This window comes from Cajanus cajan, chromosome 6, assembly GCF_000230855.2.
Source record: "Cajanus cajan strain Asha chromosome 6, NIPB_CcT2T_4, whole genome shotgun sequence".
NCBI classification, from domain to species: domain Eukaryota; kingdom Viridiplantae; phylum Streptophyta; class Magnoliopsida; order Fabales; family Fabaceae; genus Cajanus; species Cajanus cajan.
Genome location: NC_138522.1, coordinates 62,552,137 through 62,575,818, shown reverse-complemented (window position 1 = coordinate 62,575,818; position 23,682 = coordinate 62,552,137). Strand labels below are relative to the sequence as shown.

The 23,682-nt window shown below is 36.6% G+C and overlaps 3 protein-coding genes across 3 annotated transcripts; all 3 read right to left on the bottom strand.

Annotated features, from left to right (window-relative positions):
• Positions 1 to 3,018, bottom strand: SDD1 (Subtilase family protein). The gene is made up of 2 exons (XM_020364663.3): positions 2,183 to 3,018; positions 1 to 1,931 (listed from the first exon to the last, which is right to left on the bottom strand). The coding sequence occupies exons 1-2, from the start codon at positions 2,737 to 2,739 to the stop codon at positions 188 to 190; spliced, it is 2,301 nt and encodes a 766-aa protein (XP_020220252.1). The 5' UTR covers positions 2,740 to 3,018; the 3' UTR covers positions 1 to 187.
• Positions 3,019 to 7,757: 4,739 nt separating this feature from the next.
• On the bottom strand, positions 7,758 to 10,072 carry LOC109804297 (xyloglucan galactosyltransferase MUR3). The gene has a single exon (XM_020366106.3). The coding sequence runs from the start codon at positions 9,896 to 9,898 to the stop codon at positions 8,285 to 8,287; it is 1,614 nt and encodes a 537-aa protein (XP_020221695.1). The 5' UTR covers positions 9,899 to 10,072; the 3' UTR covers positions 7,758 to 8,284.
• Positions 10,073 to 13,480: 3,408 nt separating this feature from the next.
• Positions 13,481 to 22,141, bottom strand: LOC109804581 (ABC transporter C family member 5). The gene is made up of 12 exons (XM_020366434.3): positions 21,710 to 22,141; positions 19,287 to 21,514; positions 18,852 to 19,172; positions 18,686 to 18,772; positions 17,041 to 17,736; positions 16,789 to 16,953; positions 16,257 to 16,551; positions 15,847 to 16,061; positions 15,308 to 15,613; positions 14,512 to 14,575; positions 14,148 to 14,387; positions 13,481 to 13,999 (listed from the first exon to the last, which is right to left on the bottom strand). Exons 2-12 carry the CDS (start codon positions 21,387 to 21,389, stop codon positions 13,887 to 13,889), a joined length of 4,605 nt encoding a protein of 1,534 aa, XP_020222023.2. The 5' UTR covers positions 21,390 to 21,514; positions 21,710 to 22,141; the 3' UTR covers positions 13,481 to 13,886.
• Between the last annotated feature and the right edge of the window lie 1,541 nt (positions 22,142 to 23,682).

Below are 23,682 nucleotides of genomic sequence, written 5' to 3'. Positions count from 1 at the left end.
TTTTGATCAAGTGGTGGCACAACCATTTTATTTAGCATTTATAAATGGGCTTACTCTTAAGATTCCTGATCGAGTTTTCTCTACTAAAACTCGTAGCACAAAGTTCAGTATGAATTCTGCCATGATAAGTAAAGCTATTGAACCAATAATCATAATAAGAGAAAATAATGTACTAATCTTCTCCATGCTACTTTGACTTCCAAGTCACTGCTACCGGGCTTCTAACCCTGTAAGAACCATTTTGAGAGTGCACCCATGTCAAATGCCCTTCTGCATAGGACACCAAATTATCACCTTTTTTGACCCTTTTTCTTGATATAAACCACACCCTGTAACTCAAGCTTTGATTCACTTGTTTAAATACAAGCCGCTTGGGTTTCACTATCACTTTCACTCCTTCAGGTGCCTTAACTTCCACCGAGTAGATGGAGTTAGGACTTCCCACATTTGTTAGTCTCCTGGTGAACATCTTTCTCCTCGCCCCACCCTTGAAAATGACTGAGAATGAGGGATAGTTAAGGCTGAAGCCTCTATTCATCTGCATGATTGTATTGCAACTCACATTTCTGTGTGTGATGCCCAACATTTCTGACCTTGTGTATCCAAGGCTGCAAAGGTGGATGATATAGTCATCTGGCCTAATGTCATACACCAGTCCAGGGTTCAATGCTCTTTGTGGATTCACATGTCCAGCTCCCATGTCAAAAACTCCAGCTGGTTGGTCTTCATCAAGTATTGGCCTTCCGGTGTGATCGGTTACCTCGGCTGTTGTCATGATTGCTGATTTGATTGCCGCAGGGGTCCATTTCGGGTGAGCCGAGCGAATGAGAGCAGCAATTCCACTGACATGAGGGCATGACATTGAGGTACCAGACATGACAGAGAAGTTAACTCTTCTAGTATCCTCTGGAAGGCCGGTTGGACCTAGGTTCTGAGGCCATGCAGCAATGATGTTCACTCCTGGAGCTATAACATCTGGTTTGAGGATTGAAGGGTTTGTGAAACTAGGTCCTCTAGCTGAAAACCTTGCCACTGATGGTGCTCTAAACTTCCCTATCACAGTTCCTCCAAATTCAATCCTAGCAAGAGGCCTTGTTGTAGAGTTTATGTAACTTTTCAAGGTGACTGCTTCATCAAATCCTACCAAAGTTGCAGGCAAGACATGAACATCAACAGAATCCTCTCCCAAGTTTATCTCCGTGTTTGCGAGGATCATAGCAACACCACCTGCCTCCTTCACCACTTGGCCCTTTTCTGATCTTCCATTGACGCCTCGATCACACACCACCATTTTTCCTTTAACTTTGTCCCTTGGAAGAGACCCTCTGAGGCAAAATTGACTCTCAGCATCCCCTTCGTTAACATAAACCACCTCAAGTTCTTTTCCGTTGCTCATTGGATGGTTCAGCGGGTACATGGATTCTCCATAGAGGACTTGTCCATTTCCCATGCGAACTATAGCTGGGAATCTCCTGTCTAGTGTGCTTGCACCAATAGTGGCAATCCAAGGAGCCTCATTGGCAACAGACATCTCTGTTGGACCATTGTTTCCTGCTGCACATATAACTGAAATCCCATGCTCCATTGCTCTAAAGCTTCCAATGGCAATACTATCATCATATAGAGGCAAAGAGAAGCCACCTAGAGACAAGGAGAGAATGTCCACCCCATCTCTGATGGCCACATCCATTGCAGCCATGATGTCAGAGTTATAGCAGCCATTGAACCAACACACTTTGTACACTGCAATGTGGGCACCAGGAGCCATTCCTCTTGCCACGCCAGATGCATAACCAAACACGCTTGCATTCAGCACTGGCACTCCTCCAGCGGTGGACAAAGTGTGTGTGCCATGTCCAGAGGAGTCTCTTGGGGAGAGATATTCGTGAATTTTGTAAGGTGACACAGAAAAATGGCCTTTGGTGAAGTACCTGTTGGAATACAAATAAAGTGTTACGTTATTATAATAGGAAGATGAACATGGATTTAAAAGTATACATGAAGTCTCCATTGGTATGAGGACTTTTGGGTGGTAATCAAAAACAAATCCACTAACGATTAAATCTAAAGTGTACTATATGGTACCAATGTGAAGACGTGTGAATATCTAGAGTACAACAAGATATAATACTTCTCTTAAAAAATATATCTCTGCAAACAAATACAAAACAACCCGTCATACCTTGCACCAATAAGTTTTCTGTTACAATTGGAAGAGTTAAAGGCCTTCCCAGCTTGGCATATACCCTTCCATTTCTTGGGAACTGGAGGCATGCCATGATCATTGAAGCTAGGACTCTCTGGCCACACTCCAGTGTCAAGCACTCCAATAATGGTTCCGCGGCCAAAACCAGATTGGTACCAACCGTTTTCTCTGGCGGGGTTAAGCCCCAGGAACTTGTAAGAATAAGTGGTCTGAATTTGGAGGCTTCTGTCGGGCCTAATTGAGATAACATCAGGCAAGTTTTTGAGGAACTCAAGCTCAGACTCAGTTAGCTGAGCTGCGAAACCATCCATGGCGGAACGGTAAGAGTAGAGGAGGCGCGAGGAAGGGTCCTCATCGGAGGAAATGGTCTGTTGGATAAATGAAAGGTGCCATTTGAGCTTGGAGGTGAAGGCAGAGCTGGTTGTGCCATGAGGGTGGAGCTGAACTATGTAAGTTCCAAGAGTTTCTGCATGGATGGTGGTGAGAGTGAAGAGAAAAAGGGTAAGGAAAAAGAGTTGAATTTTGGATTCCATTGGTTGTTGTAGTACGAGGATGTGTTGTTGGTTGGTGAAGTGGGGTGATGCATGATCTGGTGAAGGATTTGAGGGGTATTTGAAGGTGTTGGGAAGAATTCAAAAGTAAGCGTTTTTGGTTTGTAAGTGAGGAATACGAAGCTCGTGAAATATGAGAGCTCTTCATCACGAGGATCCTTTGTTGAGAGAGAGAGAGAGAGAGAGAGAACTGAGAAACAGAAACTGAGTGAGAATTGAGGAGCCGAGGAGCTCGCTGTAAGTATCACGAGATGTTTTGCTTAGCTTTAATAGTAAACTAAGTAGCCGTTAGTTTCAAATTCGGTGAATTCTATGTTTCCCAATTCTAACTTTGTTTTGTCGTTCACATCCACTGCTACCAAAATAACACTCTTGTTTATTTGTTTACGCTTTCATAGTGAAAGGGGAGAAACAAAAACTCAAATTCTCCTTTTTTCTCTCCTTTTCTCATATAAAGTAGTGTGAAAGAGAATCATAAAAAATTGAGTGTACAAATAATATTGCTTTCGTTTGCTAATTACATTCATAAAATAGGATGATGAATCGTGCAAGTTACCATTGGACCATATGTTGTTGCATTCATTTATTTAACGTGTAGGCTCTGGATTTTGTTATATTTGGCTCCCTCGTGTTGGAAGTATGTACATCATTGCATGCTATTCTTTCTTTAACGTTGCTTTTTCTGTTCTTTAGCCAAAAATTAGTGAAGTTGTTGCCTGATGTAATAGAAAGTTATAACAGAATTTTAGCATGTTTAGAACTGCGGTGGGTTATTTCTTATTTTTCATGGTGATGACATCATTTTGGCATGCTTACCATAAATTCAAATACACACTTTATTTTTCACCTTATTTTAGGTTAGACAAATCATAAGAATCCTTGGCAGATATGTCAACTTATTTTTTAAATTAAAAAAAAAAAAGTTTAAGAAACCACTACTACATTTTTTATTGTCTTATGGATAATGTAGAAAAATTTATTTGCAGTTTATTTGATCTTATCTTAAGACATAAGTATTTATGTAAGTATTTGTGAAAACTTATGAAATGATATGTCTATAAGTTGTTTTTAAGAAACTTTTCGCAATAACGTATAAAAACAACTTATAATTATATGAAAATATTTTAATCTTATTCCTCTTCAATTATAGAAACAACATGTACATAAATATTTATGTGCTAAATATTTATTTAATAAGCACATAATTATATCATTTACCTAAAAAAACCCTATTAGTAGTTGATCATAGAGTTTATAAATAAATTTTGAAAAAGGATATATCATTGCATTCGTCGTACTATAATTGATCGTTGAGACAACTTTTGGATAAATGTACATTGCAGCACGAAGTAATTGTTGCATTATCATTTACCTAAATAATAATTTCTCTTCCTAATTGCTCGTAAATAAGTTTCATGGGTAAAATGTGGTTTTGACATGAATAGCATTGCTTTTGTTCAAGAGACTTGAGTTAGAGATTGACTTTGTTGAGTTTATTCTTATTAGGTGCTTTAAAAGGAAAAAGAGTTAGATTAATAACTTTACATTTTTGTGATCAAGTTTTAATTTAAAAAATGGCATTTGCAATTAAGAGAGATAGGCGTCAGACCTTATGGATTACATGAGCGAGCGAGTGATGATTCTTTCATTCAAGTCTGTCTAGACCTGCATCTCCATCTGTATCCAGCCTTCTTGTGGGTCCTAAGAAAACACTAACTAATAATGCAACAAAAATATTATACTCGTTGTTTTCAGTGTCAGGTTACATCCGTCAATTTAATTCCCAACGGTTCTTCATTTCTCCTAAGAATAATTTCAAAAAAAGCATTCAAGACATTAAATATACCATTTATTTTTCAATTCAATAATTTCTTTACTTTAAAAAATTTGTGCGTGTATAATCTGACCAACAAAATGACCTTAGGAGACAGAAAGCTTTACAGTTTCCATATAAGCTACGCACAAGAATCCCCTTTCCAGTAAGAGATACAGTTGCCATTTAGTAACATGAACGAGATAATACTCGAGACGACAACTCTTCCTTCCTCTCTAGTTTCCTTGATCAGAAAATTTTAACACAACAAAAAGCTTAATAGTTTTGTGTTGGGAATATGCCTAAATATCTTTAGAAGAATAAATTAGATTTTGATAAGAATATTTTATTTATATTTCAAATATTTAGATTTAATCTGTTTTGATTATTTTATGATTTGTTTCCTTATTTTTAGAATAGAATAATATTAATATTTAATTTTGTATAACAAATTTTTTCTATAAATAGAGACTCATGAATAAAATTAGATTGTGTTCTTCTGATAAAAAATAACTCTTATAAAATATCCCCTCAGACAAATATCATAAGATAACCTCATCGTTGATATCAGAGCTAAGGTTACGATCTTGGAGATGAAAGCAGAAACAAACTTTTCACAAATCTCCCCACCTATTTTTGATGGATAAAGTTATGATCTTTGGGCGGTGAGAATGGAGGCATACCTAGAAAGTTTAGATCTCTTGGAAGCCGTAGAAGAAGATTATGATGTTTTCGTGTTGCCAGACAATCCTATCGTAACCCAAATAAAAATTCATAAAGAAAAGAAAATCAAGAAGGCAAAGACAAAAAGTTGTCTCTTTGCCTGTGTTTCACAAAATGTTTTCACCAGGATTATGACTCTCAAATCGGCAAAAGCAATTTGGGATTATCTAAAGGAAGAATATACTGGAGATGAAAGGATTTGAAGCATGCAAGTATTAAACTTAATGAGAGAATTTGAAATACAAAGAATGAAGGAGACTAAGACAATCAAACAATACTCAGACAAATTTCTTGGCATTGCTAATAAGGTACGATTACTAGGAACGCAATTTCTTGATTCTAGAATTGTTGAAAAAATTCTAGTAACTATACCTGAAAGATATGAAGCTTCAATAGTGGCTTTGGAGAACACAAAGGATCTGAGTAAGATCACTTTGGCAGAGGTGTTACATGCATTGCAAGCATTAGAACAAAGGAGGCTTATGAGAGAAGGAGGATCTATGGAGGGTGTATATTTAGCCAAATGGAAGAACAAAAATACTGGCAAAAACAAGAAGAAGAAATTGTTTCAAGAGAACAGTCAATATAATAACACTCAAATTTTTCCACCATGTCCTTATTGCAAAAAGACTAATCATCCACAACAGAGATGTTGGTGCAAACTTGATGTAAAATGTGACAAGTGCGAAAAATTAGGACACCTAAAATATGTTTGCAAATCTCATGAGCAACAAGAAGAAGCCAACATTGTTGAAGATCAATAAGAAGAGGAAGAAGAACAACTACTTTCAATGTCATGTTTTATAACCAAAAAACCCTCAAAAGCTTGAATTATTGATAGTGGTTGTACAAATCATATGACTTATGATCGAGAACTCAACAAAACTAATATCTCTAGAGTCCAAACAGGGAATGGAGCACACCTTACAGTAAAAGGCAAAGAAACAGTGGTTATTAAAAGTCATTCAGGTTTGAAATTAATATCTAATGTTTTATATGTTCCTGATATTAACCAAAATTTGTTGAGTGTTTCTCAATTATTAGGAAAAAGCTATAAAGTGTTATTTGAAGATAAAAGTTGTGTGATTAAAGATATACACAACAAAGAAGTGTTCAATGTTCATATAAAAGACAAAAGTTTTGCTTTAAATTTGGAGAAAGAGGAACCAATTATAAATGAAGATACAAGTGAAGAGCACAAAGATGCATGTCTTCAAAAGAAGTTTGATGATCAAGAAGAGAATGAAGATGATGAAAAACCACCTTCAAAAGAGAAGTTCAAGACAGATGCTAACGTGATCCTACTCAAGAAAGATTACAACAAAAAACACAAAAAAAAGAAACTAATAAAAAAAAAAGGAAAGGCAAATTTTGAAATTCAAATTTAAATTAGGTAATAAAGATATTCAGTCAATGAAAAGTGTTAAAAATATGCCTAAATATCTTTAAAAGAATAAATTAGATTTTGACAAAAATATTTTATTTATATTTCAAATATTTAAATTTTATCTGTTTTGATTATTTTAGGATTTGTTTTCTTAATTTTAGAATAAGATAATATCAATATTTAATTTTGTATAACAATTTTTCTCTATAAATAGAGACTCGTGAATAAAATTAGATTATGCTCCTCTGATAAAAAATAACTTCTCTCAGACAAATATCATAAAATAACTCCATCATTTTGTGTCAGCTCCCGACTCTTGTGAGAATACAAACGAACAAATAAATGGAATTAGTATTATAGTATATCATTGCATCAAGGTTAAAGAGCCAAAGCAAACAATGTTATGAATGATCGATTATGTTTTTGATTGCATTATAGTTGCGCACCCTTTCATAATCACTTTCCGCACAAGTTCTTTATCAATTTTTGTCACACTGCACAGCCATACCTATTCTCATTGCAAGACAGGACGAAGACGACAAAGGGAAAAGGATACTCAGATACGGACAAATGAGAAGTGTTTTCTGAACTTAACAAGATAGGACAAAATGAATAATAACACTGGCAAACGCTCGGCGTCGCCATTCAACCAAATCCATCACAGTATGATATCCCACCCCCAGTCAGTCCAAAAAACTGTCAAAGATTTACTTGTAAAGTATCTCCTGGAACTGCCTCAAAGAGAAATATGATCAATCTCAACATCAATGGAATTATTTCATTCATATCCAAAGAAAGAAATGAAGTCCTAAATAATTCCGGCGAGAAATCTATGCCAACCTCTTTTTAGTACACTCCATTCGTCCAATACTGCTAGCTAAATAGATAACACAACAAAGGAAATCAGAAAATTCCCAGAGAAACGTGAATTATACAAACCAGAAGAAACAGCCAATAGTTTCCGCTTGTTGAATGCTAAAACTAGATGCAAGGCAACCAATTCCGTAGATAGCTTGAAACAGTAAAATTGACGTCACCCAATATGGATGTGAGATTATCAAAAAATAGACCAACAAGTGAAAAATAGACATTTATTTTCACCATCATCAAAATAGAGCAATCTATCTTTTGAATGTCAACCATGATTCAATAAAGATACCCACAATGCCATGATGACGCAGCTGCCAATTGATATTACCATTCAAATGAACACTTCACGTCACTGCTAACCATAAATTTGTTCATATTTCCTATATGAATTAAGTGGAAAAATATATGTAGTATCAAAGAAATTATTAAACTTATGAAGATACATCTAGGAACCACTAATGGAAATACATAAGGCAGAAATCAGAAGAAGAAAAAAAATCTATATAACAAAACTGTAGAAAGCAGAGAACACCTCTCCATGCTGGGGGTTTTCAATTAGGAATCCTGCTCATTATGGAAACTTGAATTCGGTAAGTTGATAGCAAGAACCCAGCAATTATTTTACAGCTGCAATTCTTCCCCAATTCAGGGAAACCATTTGAGTCAGCAATCAGCATTAAACCACATCACATCTAAGAACCCTACAGATGCAATCTTTCCCTCCACTTGACAAATCACGACTGATCCCTCTGCTCATTTTTCCAAGAATTCTTCGCAGCCTCGGCCGACAGATCACCAGAATCCCCATTGCCATCCTTGGGCTTGGAAAAGAAAGGATCCCACTCATGAGGCCCAACCTCACGCTGTCCCTCATCCAACAACGCATACTTCCAACTATTCTCCTCAATGAAGTTCTCATCCGTCCGACCCTCCATGATATCCTTCCTCAAATTGGTAACCTTATCAATCACCGCCTGCACAGAAACATCAAACGCATCCTTAAGCGTCTCCAGCTTGGATCGCGGATCCGCATACACCAACCTAGGAATCAAACTAATAACCTCCTCCCTCATAATCCTAACCTCCTCCTCAGGAATCCGCCTAAGCCTCTCCTCTATACTAACATTCCTCTTCCGAATATCGTCCTCCGGAATGAAAACCGAGTATTTGGTATAATCCTTAGGAAGGTGCCATGTGTATTGTGTATAAGCCGAACCGGGGTGGAAAAACACAGGTATACAACCAGCCAGCATTGAATCAAAAGCAGATCTCCTCGTATAGGAATCCCCCTGCGGTTGAAGGCAGAAAAGGGAGCCCTGAAACATCTGCATTATGCTACTCGGGGAATGACACTTACTCTCCCCAAAATCACACTCCAACAACTTCCCCACATTGGATCTGCTACACTGCTCAATAATGTGACCCCTAATCGACTTAGCGTTACCCGGGCGCGGCGCGCCGGCGAAGGAGAAGAGCCACTTCCTCTCCAACCTCCGCATCCTCTCCTGCCAGATGAAGACGTCATCATCTTTTGCAGGGTGGAAATAAGTGGGATAGGGAATCCCAAAATCATTAGCGTTCCAGGGACTAGACTCAACAACAAGCATGGACATGTTCTTAGCAGCGGGCAAAAACAAAAGCTTGTTACCCCAATCGGATTCTTGATCCGTGAGCCTGCGGAAGTCCCAGGTGATTCTCCCGGCCACGAGGAAGTGATCTCTGCCGTTCATGACTCCCCACTGGGGCTGCTTGGTGAGCCAGTCGACGAGGTCCAGGGAGGCGGCGTCGCGCGTGGAGATGTTGTAGCCCCAGAGGTAGCGGGCGATGTCGAAGCCGGCGTAGAAGGGGACGAAGACGGCGGCGGCGAGGGAGGAGTCGTTGGTGAGGCATTGGTACTGGTTCATGCGGTTGGCGAAGATGACGTCGACGGCGAACTGGTTGGTGGCGTACCAGCCGGTGTCGGAGAAGACGGAGTGGGTGTTGTCGAGCGGGGGGCCGAGGCCGGCGTTGGTGGTGAACTTGCACATGTTGGTCCAGAGGGAGAGGGTCTTGCAGTGCTTGAGCATGTCGTGGTTGAAGCGCGGGGGGAGGTTGTGGACGTAGATGTAACGGCCGCCGCAGGGGTCGGAGGCGTTGGCGGCGAAGGGGAATTGGGGCTTTGGTCGTTGGAAAGTGACGGGGAGGGGTGCGCTGGGTTGGGTGCGGAGAACGGTGAAGTGGAAGTAGAGGAGGAGGAACCAGAAGAATGCGGAGAGGGAAGCGAGGAAGCAGAGTCTGGAGTTAGGGTTTTTGGTGGTGGTTTTCTCCATTTGGTCGGGGAGAAGGGCCGCCACGGGGCGCCGTCTCATTGGATGCCGATTGGGCACTCCACACTCATCGGAACCCTACCATTGGGAAGTGAGAGTGGCGGAGGTTGGATCAGGTGAAGGAAGTTGCAGCAGACAGAGTGAGTTCGGGAAAAATGAAAGAAAGGAATCAGGTGCACGTTAGCAACGTGCGCTGGCAACTGTCGCCTGTCGGTGCCGCTTATATTATATATCACGTCTCCGTTAGCAACCCTGGATGTTTAAAGATAATTTTATAATTTTTTTTTTTAAAATATTATCAAAAATATAAATAAAAAATTAAAATTATATTTTCGAGGGTTTTTTTTTTCTTTTCTTACGACAAAGGAATATTATTATATATATTTTACTTGTAAAATGTGTAAACTAGAATATTATATGATATAATTTAAAAATATTTAAAAATACTAATAAATCTTATAGTAAAAATTAAAATTAAAATACTAACAAGTTAGGTGACCTTGTTAACCGATTTTCAATTCTCTACAATATTTAAATTTTCTCCTTCATTTTAATTTTAAACTTTCTTGATATTTATTTTCTTATATTTTGAGTTTGTTCTTATAATTTTGTTAGTCGTTAATTTTTGTATTGCCTGCTTTGATTTTCACTTGACCATCACAATTTTTTTTTTTAAAAAAAAAAACGTTTTGATAAATTAAAAAAGTGGTGCTTATAAACTGATTTTGGTATCAACACTTACGTGATATGGAACTTTTTCAGTGTACCCGAACATTTATATTTTTCTTCTATTTATTGTATTTTTTATTTTTAAAATTAGTTTCTTTTTTTATTTTTGCTACATTTTTAAAATGAGTTAGAGTATAAGAGATTTGATACCATTTTACTAATGTCAATCATCATCTGACATTTGATATTAACTTTATAAGGTAGGCCTGCCGTTATAAGTGCCCAGTTCGTTTTTAAAGTCCACAATTTCACTTACAATTTTTTAGCACAATTTCTTAAAAGGAAGACAACGTAAAAGGACAAAGACTTTTGATATATTTTCTGTTTTAATAATTTTCATTAAAAAATGTATACGTGATATCTTACCACAGTATACTAGTATAGTAGTATAAAATATACAAGTATTTAGTAATGAAGAAAAATATTAAAATGGTTAAAGATTATCGAGGGATGACTCATGAGCAGCCATGTGACCGAAGCAGTGGGATGCCATGGCAGTGTCATAGGTCTCTCTGAAAAGGGTACAACTGGCTACATGCAATGCATTACATCATACATTAAATTAAGGGCACTCCACTAATCACTCTCTTGAAATTCACACATAAGACCATAAAAGTGACACATGCTCACTAACAATGCCTTCAATTACGCCATAATTTAATAGAATCCATGACCCTAGACTTAGATCCCCATTCCCCACGCCGGATCAACTGTCCCTTCCAAAGGGTCTTATTCCATTACCAAAAAAACCCTACCTTCCATCAATATTAACATTTCTCTTTCATATTTTTCAGAGTCACTTTGATTGGACATTTCATTTTTTCATTTTTTTTTTCATAAACATGTTCCGCATATCATAAACCTCAACCTCTATCATGATTTTAACATTCTTAAAGTTGACCTTGATAGCATAAATTAAATACAAGAAAGCACCAACACAACCCTAAGTTGAAGTCAAACATAATTAGTATTGCCATATAATGCCTCAAAAAAATCCAACACCACAAAGCTAAAGAATTTATCACACCTTGTTTTCTTAGACGACAATAATGATGACTCTAGTTGAGAACAGAAGCACCAAGAGAAACAAAAGAGCCAACAAATTTAGTATGCAGAGCAGAAATCCAAGTCTCTTACCCCAGCAAAATCTCTTGTGGGATGTGGAAGTTCCCTTGTCAACCTTCAAGTTTTCAAAGTATAAACTAATTCCTGGGTCTCTCATCCTTACCTCACTATCATGCAACACCGAATTCGAGACACCCTGAACGTTGTTGTTTATATAAATGTTGATGCAAGAACAATCTTTTGGCTCACTCTTTGTGCTTCTATGATGCAAGTGCATTGTTGCACCCACGTTTTCTCCATCCAAGTTGATGTATTCAAACGAGTCATGTTTGGATTTTGAGTCCATGACAGAGTCATCACTGGCTAGAGTGGGAGAAAGAGGTACCTCTTACTGCTATTTAGTGTGCACTAGTTTATTCAAAATTTGATTGTTTATGCTATCACAAGGCTTTAATTTTTCAGTTTTATGTAAGATCTGGAGGTTTCCTCTTGCTGAAGGAACCAATGTTCTCCTGGAATAACTTGAAGCACACACTAAGAAATTAAAGATGAATCTTGCCCAAGTTATTCATGTTAGATTGGGCCTGTTTGTATTTGATCCAATTCAAAGAGACATTAATATTTTTAAGTAGTCAACAAAATTTTTTAGGAGAGATTTGTCATCAATAAAATTAGTTGGATATTTATTCCAAGAAAATATGAAAACTTTTCGTATTCATTTTTTTTACAGTAAACTTTTCGTATTCTAAGAAATGGAAATTATAAATATAAATCATTAAATGGTATTTGAAAGATTAAAAGAAAAATATATGTGACATTTTAAAGTGATTATATGATTACTAAATAACTTTTAACCATCTATATATAGTCATATAACAAATTTAAAATTCTCACAATTTTAAAACAGCAATTATTCTCACTTGATACACATAAACATATCTTGTGAGACATGAGTAAGGAAACATATCTTGTGAGACATGAGTAAGGAAACATATCTTGTGAGACATGAGTAAGGAGAATAATTTTAAAGCATTTAAAATGAAGCGTATATTTTTTTAGTGAATGAAATAATTGAGAGGAAATGACACATTAAATATTGAACAAATGATACACATACTACAATCTATACAACATTATATTAAACATTGAACAATTGATACACATTACAATTTATACAATATTATTTTTTGTCTCACTCCATTATTAATAAATGAAATAAATAATTTGATAAAGAGAGAAAAAAATGATACCACCTATAAGAAACAAAAACCTTATTAATCGAGACCAATAAAACTAGTTAGATTAGTTAATTTCAATTAATATCATGATTTAAGAAATAAAAGTCTTATTAATCAATACCAATAAAACTAGTTAGATTAGTTAATTTTAATTAATAATATCATGATTTAAAATTTTATTCTAAAAATATCCATAGAATTAAATGATGTTAACAAAAATTACATTTAATGACACTACTCATAAATAAAAGAATAACTTTTTGAACAAATGAACATGACTTATAGTATTAGTACCTCAATAAATGTACCCCCAACCATGAAAAATAAGTGAATAACTTATAATAAATTAAGAGTATAAATAAACTTTATCAATTAATAATATTAAAGAAATCTTATATTTTTTATCAATAAGACCCAAATGAGGCTAGCCTCAATTTTTTTTTACATGTATCATTTTCCGTATAAAAACTCCAAGCATGGCGAACATATTTAATAACTCAGTAATGAAAATTAAGAAAAACAAGAAAATTAACTAACATTTTAGAAAAGAGAACTAGTATAACTTTTTTATGGGTTGAATCTGAGCTTTCAATGGATTAAATCTAAACTTTCACTAAAAGAAAATTGTGGAATACACATGACTAGTTTAAAGTAACTCTACACTTTTCTAACCAAGAAAAAAGCCTAGTGCCTCATTCTACAAACTACTTTGTTGCTTTCCCGTAATGACAGATCATCTTATTTTGTGTTACAAAGCATGCTAACCATGCATGAATTCCTCAATTTTCAGGGGAAGAATCAAACAAATTTCTCCCAGGGGGGTGCTTGATTGATGAGCAGGCACAAACCTCTCTTATTTGTTTGTTTTCGTCTCGTGTCTATGCATGCCCCGAATGCAGCAGTGGCATGCAAGGGTGGCATCACTTCCTGTTTCAACTTTTGAACTGTCTTGAGCTCCAACCACCACACTATGAGAGCATTCACACATCGCATTTGATCTAATAATCTGGTATACCACTTGAACGTGAGGAATACTCAGTCACCAATTTCAGAAACATGGACGTCTTATCCTCTAATAGCCTTGTAGGAGTGTCAAACTCAGCAACTCGACCTGCAAAGGTACCAAAAATATAACTTCAGAAGCACAGACTAGTGAACTATAATGCAAATTTATATATATATATATATATATATATATATATATATATATAGAAGTTAGGCAGAAGAATAAGACATGAACATGATGTTACTATACGCACCATCACTAAGTACAAGAACTTGATCACTGTCGATGACAGTAGGAATACGATGAGCAATGGTGCACACAGTGCAGTCTTTGAACTCTTTTCGGATAATCTTCTGGATAAGATTATCCGTGGCAGTATCAACTGATGCTGTTGCTTCATCCAGAACAAGTATTTTTGACTGCTGCAGCAGAGCTCGGCCCAGAGCAACAAGTTGTCGCTGTCCAACACTCCAATTATCTCCATTTTCTAGAACTGCAGGTTTCAAAATATTTGGTAAGATGGCTGCTAGTGACCCCAAACACGATTCTTTTTTTCTTTTTAAGGGGTGGGGAAGGAAAGATACTCTCTATTTTCCCATTTCTTTTTGGCCACCTACCTGGTGTATCAAGCTTTTGTCCTTTCTCACGGATAACCTCTCCAAGCTGAGACTTATCAAGTGCCTGTGAAAAAACCCAACAATCAAATAATGCACAACCTTCTATTCTTTTTTTTTTTTTATAGTATAAACCATAAGTATTCTCTAATAAAGGCAATTTTGTTCAAGTCAGATAGAACCACTAGCATAACCTTCTATTCAAATAGCCATAATTTTCAAAAAAATCAAGGATTATTGTTCTATTTTCATATACTATGAGTTCTTGCTTAGGAGTAAAGATATAAAGTGGTTTAAAGGATTTAGAAGGTGGTATTCATCAGAGTAAACAATCTTTCAAATTAGGAACTGAAGTCACGAGCAGGTAATCCAGTATCTACTTTCGATTAGTTACTTGTTTCTATATGGAGGAAGTTTGTAAGGTGTGATGATAGTGGAGGCTCTGCTTGAATTTTGTTTTCGGTGAGGTTGGAGAAAGTTTACTACCTAGAATAGATTACTTCTAATCTAAGTATTGGGGATTTTTCTTTATATTATTAATATTGACTTCATGTTCTCATGTCCCCACTCTTTGATATCTTTTTCTGTTTGATCTCTTTGCTTAGATATGCTGACCTCTCTATTGTTCCTTGTTCCTGTCTTACTAACGATATTTCCATTTTAACGAAAAATAATAATAATTTGGCCGTTTCTACGCATACGTCTAAAATCTGAGTAAATTAAACTTTATTAGCATTTATCTTAAAAAATAATACAAGCTGTGGAATTAAAAGCGTGGAGTTAAGCAAGTAATACTAACCTCCCACATCTCTTTATCTGAGTGTTCCTCAAGAGGATCAAGATTGGCTCGAATGGTCCCTTCAAATAAGGTTGGATCTTGTGGTATGATACTGAGATGACTTCGAAGGTCATGAAGGCCAATATCCGAAATATTAATGCTGTCTATAAGGATACTCCCACTTGCTGGTTCAATCAATCGAAATAAGGCTTGAATTAAAGTAGATTTTCCACTGCCAGTACGTCCAACTATTCCAATCTTCTTTCCACCAGGAAATGTGCATGTTACTCCATGAAGCACCAAAGGAAGATTCTCCTTGTAACGGACCTTCAAGAGAGAAAATAGGGGTAAGAGAAGATCCAGGATCATTGGAAAAAGCAATTGCAGTACAAAAAATAATAATAAAAATATATTTTAATAACAAATAGCTAACAGCTAGGATTAGATACTATATGTTGTACACCGAGAAAGATCATATTATCCCACCAAGATATAGACAATCAATATGTGATTAAAAAAAAATAAGACAAGAAGCATAAATGTGAACCTGAGCTTGGTACCTGCAAATCAATTATTTCGATTGTCCCATTTTCCGGCCATGAGGACGGAGGACGAGACTCCTCAATAATTGTGGGTGCTTCACTAGGAATTTGGCTGTACTGGTAAATTCTCTCAATAGAAATAATTTTATTTTCAAGTTTGCAAAAGCTGAGTATCCACCGTGATAGGCGTGCATTTAAATTCAGGCCATATGTCACAGCAAGTCCAGCCATGCCTATACAGAAAAAGTAACAGCAATAAGCAACGGAATAATGTTTCATTATTGCATTCAGCATCATGTACAACCATCACTAGTGAAATTAAAATCTATTTTATAATAAAACAACATATCGTGATCCTCCAGGATCAGGCATGCCATATTCCCACTTGTGAAACTAAGGAGACAATACAATTAGAACAAAGTACTTACTGGGATCGATACTTCCACGAGGAAAGCTAACAAGTAATACCATGCAGAAAGAAAATACAAAGGTTGACAGTAACTCCATACGCAGGCAGAGCCACTCAATTGCAGAAAGACTGCAGAAGAATGGTCTTGCAAAGCAATCAAGAAGATAGAGATTCCGCTTCATGAACCTTTTTTCTTGTCCAAAACCTCTGATGGTAGATGCTCCAGCAATTGATTCACCAAAAAGATGTATAATTGGAGACTTCTGGATGCTAACAATACGAACCAGTTCCCTTGAGGAAGCCATGTAGTATTTCTGTAATGGAATTGATTGATGGTTACAACAAATTAAAAAAATCAAAACATAGGGTGATAGACAAACATTTAAAAAATAATGGAATGAAATTGGAAGATTACTAGTGCTTTGTCAATGTATCCTCTTTCCCTCCAGAATATAATTCACACTTCCCCAAAAGACAACAGTTTTTTCTTTTATGCAAATCTTTTTTATAAGCAGTTTGAAAGATTTTAAGCTGGAAAAATCTCTAATTACCTGCATCCACAAACAAGCAACAGCCATTGGGACAACCAAGAGCAAAACTTGCCATGTAACTTCCGTCATTACACCAACAATACCAATAAGCTGTATTGTTGTTGAAGCAAAACCACCAAGTCTGAAAGGAATGTCAAGATCCACAACACTTTGATCAATTGATACCTGGTGGGATACAGATGATACATTATAATTGTCTACATCATAAAGGTAGAGATAGGTTAAAACAATATAAGACAAAAGAGAACTTACCCGATTCAAGATCCTTCCAGCTGGTGTAGAGTCAAAGAAAGACATAGGTGCATGGAAAACACTTCTAAGCATTTTCAAAAATAGCTTTTGCGCAGCTGCAAGACCAAATGTAGCCACCAGAACAGCCCTTACGAATATAAACCATGAGCTGCCAAAAGCAAGGGCCATGTAAACAAGAAGAAGAACTGAGGGAGTTACTTTGGGCAGGTCTCCTTCTGTCTGAGGGTTAGCCCAAGCCATCCACCAATTGCTAGCAATCTGAAGGAACTGAAATAACGTTTGTGCAATGATTATGAGTGGAATCAACAAGCCTTTATATGCTGCTGCCATGTACGACAAATACACCTTCATGCTGACTCTACCTCTAATCCTCTCCTCTTCCTGAACAAGCTGCTTCTTTCTTGATCGTTTTGTTTTCTTCTTCTCCTTAATTATTTTTTGATCTGAAGTAGATGATCCCTCTTGCACTTCCTTTGCCAAATTGTCAATATCGTTTGCAGAACAAATGGATTTCTTACTGGTCATAACAGATGCTTCCAGGGATAAATTTTCATCTGAATCTTCAGAGGAATGAGTAGGGATATCCATAGCCTCTATGGCTTCATGGTGAGCTGAAACCAGTGTTTTAAAATCTGTTCCTGCTTGTAAAAGATCATCATACTTTCCTGCCTGTATGATGCTGCCTTCTTTAAGAACCTTCAAGAATGGAAAAATTAATTTAGAGAAAATCATCATTACATTTACATCACATAAATTCTTTTAGCACTTAAAACTTTGGTAAGTAAAAAAACAAACAGAAATTTCATACAACATGCAACATTTGAATAGGATTCTTCCTAGTCCTTGGAAGAATTAAATATATTTATAGATAAGGATAAACATATTGCCAAGTTCAAATTAAAGTGATGACAGATCAATGTAGCAAGAATCACTAATTTATTAGAAGTTATTGAAAAAAATAATAAAAGTATCAGCAATGAATTCAATTAACCTAATGATGAATCAAAGAGTTTTATTCATGAACTTTCTTGTGCATATATCAATTTCATATGACCTACAATTTATCTATTTTTCCTCCTGTTATATTTTTTACAACTGGCAACATCTCATGTTGATATGCTTATAAGAACTTCAGTTTCATATAATCAATATTTAAACAGACTCCTCTGTTGTTTTATACATGTTTCCTCAATGTATCTGTCAAGTAGTAGTAAACACCAAGACTCTATATAATTGTCAAAATCTAGTTTTGATAACAAAGAATTATCTATCTATCTATATATAAATTACTTGCTTTTTAGAAGGAATATGTTAGCAAGTTATGACTTTTCTTTTGTTCAAAAGCACCAAGGGGTGTTAACTTGCTAAATATTCCTTCTATAAAGAACCAAGCGGATGTACAAACTACAAACACAGACGTTATACATTACAAAATAAAAAGAGAGAACTAAAATGCAAACAGGATATGAGGAGAGAAACCTCACTTTGAGAGAACAGAGGCTATCTTAAAAACTGAAACACTGAATCATGCATCATGCAGGGAATACACAATTCTTAAATTTAAATGTGAAATGAAGTGTAATCATTAACTTGAACTCTTATGGCACAATGCACCAATGTGCAAGAAATAACTGTAGAGCCATACCAGTATCAAGTCAGCAGCGGGAAGAAATTCAACTTGATGGGTCACATAAATGACGGTTTTATTTGCTAATGCTGTCAATATATACTCCTGCAGATCCACGTCAAAGGGTAAGCCAAATCCAATTCATTTAAACAGTAACACCAACTCAATGCTAGAGAAAACTAACCCTAAACAGGTCTGATCCAGTGTGAGCATCAACAGCACTGAAGGGATCATCAAGAAGATAAATATCAGCATCTTGGTATAGTGCTCGTGCAAGCTGAACCCGCTGCTTCTGGCCACCACTCAGATTTATACCTCTATCCCCTATAATAGTCTGATCACCATGTGAGAAAAGTTCTAGGTCTTTTTTCAGTGAACAAGCAAGAAGAACATTCTTGTACTTTGCTTTGTCCATTGGGCTTCCAAAGAGGATATTTTCTTCTATATTTCCAGATTGTATCCATGCTGATTGGGAGACATATGCAGCAGAGCCACACACTCTGACCTGCAAAATAATCCAATGTGTCTCATAAAAACTGTAACAAATCAAAAGTTTAAAATGACAATAGACGATTAAAAAAATAAAGACAGAATTAAAAGCTTTAGTGCACCAACATACTTCACCAGAAAGCTTAGGAATCTCTCCAAGTATGCAAGAAAGAAAACTTGATTTCCCTGAACCAACCATACCACAAACAGCCACACGCATCCCTCTTTCAACTTTCATACTTATCCCTGATAGGGTAGGCCTAGCAGATGAAGAAGGGTCCCAACAGAAGGCACCATCCGTAATTTCTATAGCAATGTTACTAATGCCTTGTGGCAAGACAATTGTTGCATCTTCCTGCAATTCTTCCTCCAGCAGGAAACCAGATAATCGATCGAGAGAAACTTTTGTCTGAGCCATTGTTGACACCAAGTCTGGAAAATTCCTCAAAGGTTCTTGCAGGATCCTGAAAGTAGCCAGAGCAGAAAGTACACCACCAGCAGTCAGCTGACTACCCAACAATATGGAAGTACCAAAAGTGACTGCTGAAACAAATATGGGGGAGCTCCAGAATATGAAAGTTATGAAAGCCTGAGAATAGAGGGCTTTCCGAAGCCACCTGAACTCCACTCCTCGCATTTGCTCCAATTTTATTCTATATCTGTCCTCCCAAGCTTGAAGCTTGAGAATCCTCATATTCCTCAGGCACTCTGATGTTTTTCTCATCCTTTCATCCTTAGCAGCCATTAATTTGTCTTGATAATCTTCTTGGATCCTGGCCACAGGAACAGTGACGACAATGGAAATTATTGTAGCAATCAGGGTTGCAATAGAAGCAATTCCAACATTCTTATACAAAATTGCAAGGGCAAGAACAATCTGCAGAGGAAGCATCCACATGTCATGAAGATACCAAGAGTAGTCCCCAACCCTCTGAACATCAATAGCCATATAGTTTACAATCTCCCCACTCGTATGACTTTGTTTGGCCAAGCTCGACAGCCTTAGCCCCTTTCGATATACCATTGCTGTTAGAGCTGACCTAACATGCATACCCAATATGTCCACCCCTAGATACCACTGCCTAGTAGTCAAGGTCTCCACAAGCTTTGCCACAAAGAATATCCCTGCAAGGACATACCCCTCATGTGGGAAAATCTCTTTGCCAACTAAGTAATCAACAAAGTAACTTATCATATATGGACCAACATAGGAGACAAGAGTAGTGACACCAGCAAATATGGCATTACAAGCCGCCTCCTTCCAGAACGACTTGAGAAGTGCCCAAGCCAATGAAGGCTGCTGGGACGTGCTTTCGGCCTTCAACCTCTCCCAATTAGAATTCAAAACCTTATAATTTGTCTTGGACCGATCTTTCTGCGCAACAAGGGGAATGTCCTTAAGCTCAAGCGGCCTTTTTGCCCCAATGGAAAGAAGTGGATTCAGCCAAGACAAAGTGGCCAAGCTGAAAATCCCAGCATCACTATAAGGAGTAACCTTGAGACACCCGGGTTCTTCCTCAACAAGCAATGGCTCTTGCTCCTCAGAATTCCTACAAACCCTTATACCAGTAACACCCCTAATTGCAACAATACACAAAAAGGCAAGAGCAGGAGTAGCAGCGAAATTCCCCACAACATGAGAACGCAGGTGTCTGGAACCTTCCATCCAAACCCCCCTGCCATCAACATACAAACCACACAAACAAATAACAAACGACACAAACCACCAAACTCTCAACAAAATTGGAAACCTTTCACACCCCTTGAACTTGCATTGCAAAGCCGAGAAGCTCAACACAACCCAAGCTAAACCCTGTGCAAGAGGCAGAGAAATAAGAGACAAATCCAAATTCAAATCCACATCCACATCCCCTTCCCCTCTCTTAATCAAACCAACCCCATCGAATCCCAAGACCGAAACTTGCACCAACAGAACATAGAAACAAGACAACACCGAGAAGTTGAACCACGTTCCAATCCGAACGCCACGTGTTTCCAAATCAACACCAACATTGCCGGTTCTATTGTCCTTACCAAACCCAACTCTTTCCCCCACACACTTCCTCGCCGAAAAAACAAAGAGAAAGAGAAGAAACAGTGTCGAGTTGGCACAGATTGCCACCACTTCCACCCAAGGCAACCCGAGGATCGCACTCCAAAGGGTGTCAAACGATCCCAAAGAAGAAGAAAAAGAAGAAAACAACGTGGTACTCGAGATTTCATCGAAAGCCATTGTTGTTGTCGTGTGGAGATTGAGAGGAACGAGTCGGTAATAAGTGAGAAACTAAACCCGCGATGATGTCAAAGTCACCGAAACGTGGAACGAAAGCAGGGCATTTCACCATCTGGAGGTAGATTCTGCAGACACATTGTTGCGGAAACAAAGATAATTTCATCAACACGAAACCCGAAAAATACAGAGAGAGACAGAACACAGAAATAAATAACATCTAGCAGCACCTCTCAGCTGGTTTATGCTTTCCAAAAACAGAAAGGGACAAAGGGTGTGAATCGAAAATCTGAAGGAAGAAAACACCAACAAAAAAACCTGACCTTGGTTGTTCTCATAAATCCCTTGTGATGATATGATGATGACGATGATGATCGAGCTCTTACCCAACTGAGAGAAACAGAACAAAACAGAGAACGACAACGATGACGGTGATGAGAACAGCTATAAAATAAGTACGACAATGTGATGTGTAAACTATAACGAGTGAGAGAGAGAGAGAGAGAGAAGGAGAGAGATGAATCTCTCTCTTCTGCTCTCTTTAATATTCTGTTATTTTTCCCTTTTAACTACGCTGCCCTGTGGTAATGGTGGGAACCATAAAGTGGCGTGTGAGAATGAGAAACTTTTTGTTTTCTAGCACACTAAATGGATTGCTTTGGGTTCATCAAAACCAAAATGGAAACCCTTTTGCGCTTTAATACAATGTCTTTCCAAAGATTTTAGCTTGCTTCCATCTCTGGTATCAGGGGCTGGCTGCTCAATTGCACACTCATTCATATACTATTTATAGGACAATCACAATCCTGTAATAATTTTATTCGATTCCAACAAGATTATATGTACTGTAAGATATTTGTATTCATGTATTAAAGTTTTTATTCATAACAGTTTAATTTTTAAAGATCATAAACATACATAAAGTAAATATTTTTTAATATAATCTATTTTATACTCGAGATTCAAATGATTTCTTAGGCTTAAATCTGTAAATTTTTCTACATATTATAAAAGAATGTGTTAGTTTAATAAATGCTTCAAGTTTTCAGTCTCCTGTTTATATCTTGTTTAGATTCTTTTCGATTAAAGACAAAATTATAAACGTCCATGAGAATCAAACTCAACGTATTTGAGATGAGAAAACCTGCTGTAAAAAAATATCTGTGATTTTCTTTTGAAAATATTATTTATAGACACCTGTTTGCAATGTGTGTGATGCTGATGGTTAAAAGGAGAGAACGTGGAGAATTTTTCAATTTCTTAAAGTTTTTGCTAGCATATAGAATATTACAGGTTGATCCACATTTTGTTTGGCTTGATGTCCAGAGGGGCATATTTGTTGTATTTCCATGTGTGTGGGTACGTGTGTTGATGTGATGAGTGATGAGTGATGAGTGATGAGTGATGAATGATGAGATCCTGATAGGGATCTCACAATGTGTCCGTAAATGAATATTAGATATGGAGTGGACTTGTCCATTATGCAATGCTAGCATCTAATGCTATGCATATTTAGTGTTTTGATCATACAATTCCCAAGGAAAATGAAACGGGTTGTTTGTTTAAACAGAGTTTGGGTGAGGAAAAAAGTAACTTTGGTAGTGGGATTCAGATTAATCAAATCAGAGTGGGAAATGCCAGTGATACCATAACGATAATGATTTTCTTTTTGAGGATTTGAGGCTATCCTTGCATGTTTAACATTATAAAGGAGTATTCAGAACCATGTGTTCGTCAAATATCAATAAGATAATCAGGTTTAAACCAACAAAAAAAAAAAACAAACCTAACAACAGAAATACCATAGTTTTATAATTTTTAATCATTTTTTACTGAGGAAAAATTTAGGGTGCCCTTTGAGATACTAAAGTTAAGATTAAGAAAGCTTTAGTGTCCTCGATTTGATTATGCCTTTTGATTTGTTTTTTAGGGCTAAAATATTGTACTTTTTGGACTCATTTAACTTTTTTAATTATGTACTTTTGGTCATCTGATTTTAAAAAATTTCAAACAGTCAAATATGACCATGTAATGTATTGATACATTTAGGGTGAAAGTTGTTATGGTATGTATTAGCATATGGTAGCATGGCCGCTTTCTGAATGCACAATTTTTCTTAGAATTTAAAATTTCAATGCATGCATATTTAACTGTCAAGTAAAATTGCATTTTTTAATTGAAGAATTAAAATTATGTAATTAAAAATTGAGGACGTGAGTTGAAAATTAAAAGGAGAAAAATACAATTCAACTATTTTTTAACGATCCATTAAGGAAGTGTTTACTACACAAAAAGC

Excerpts from the sequence above, each read along its gene's own strand:
- SDD1 (XM_020364663.3), bottom strand. The coding sequence starts at position 2,739 with ATGGAATCCAAAATTCAACTCTTTTTCCTTACCCTTTTTCTCTTCACT. Across the intron at positions 1,932-2,182 it reads AGAAAACTTATTGGTGCAAG|GTACTTCACCAAAGGCCATT; the intron begins GTATGACGGGTT and ends GTATTCCAACAG.
- LOC109804297 (XM_020366106.3), bottom strand. The coding sequence starts at position 9,898 with ATGAGACGGCGCCCCGTGGCGGCCCTTCTCCCCGACCAAATGGAGAAA.
- LOC109804581 (XM_020366434.3), bottom strand. The coding sequence starts at position 21,389 with ATGGCTTTCGATGAAATCTCGAGTACCACGTTGTTTTCTTCTTTTTCT. Across the intron at positions 16,552-16,788 it reads TTGCTTGTTTGTGGATGCAG|AAATACTACATGGCTTCCTC; the intron begins GTAATTAGAGAT and ends ATTCCATTACAG. Across the intron at positions 14,388-14,511 it reads ACAAAAGCTTGATACACCAG|TTCTAGAAAATGGAGATAAT; the intron begins GTAGGTGGCCAA and ends TGAAACCTGCAG.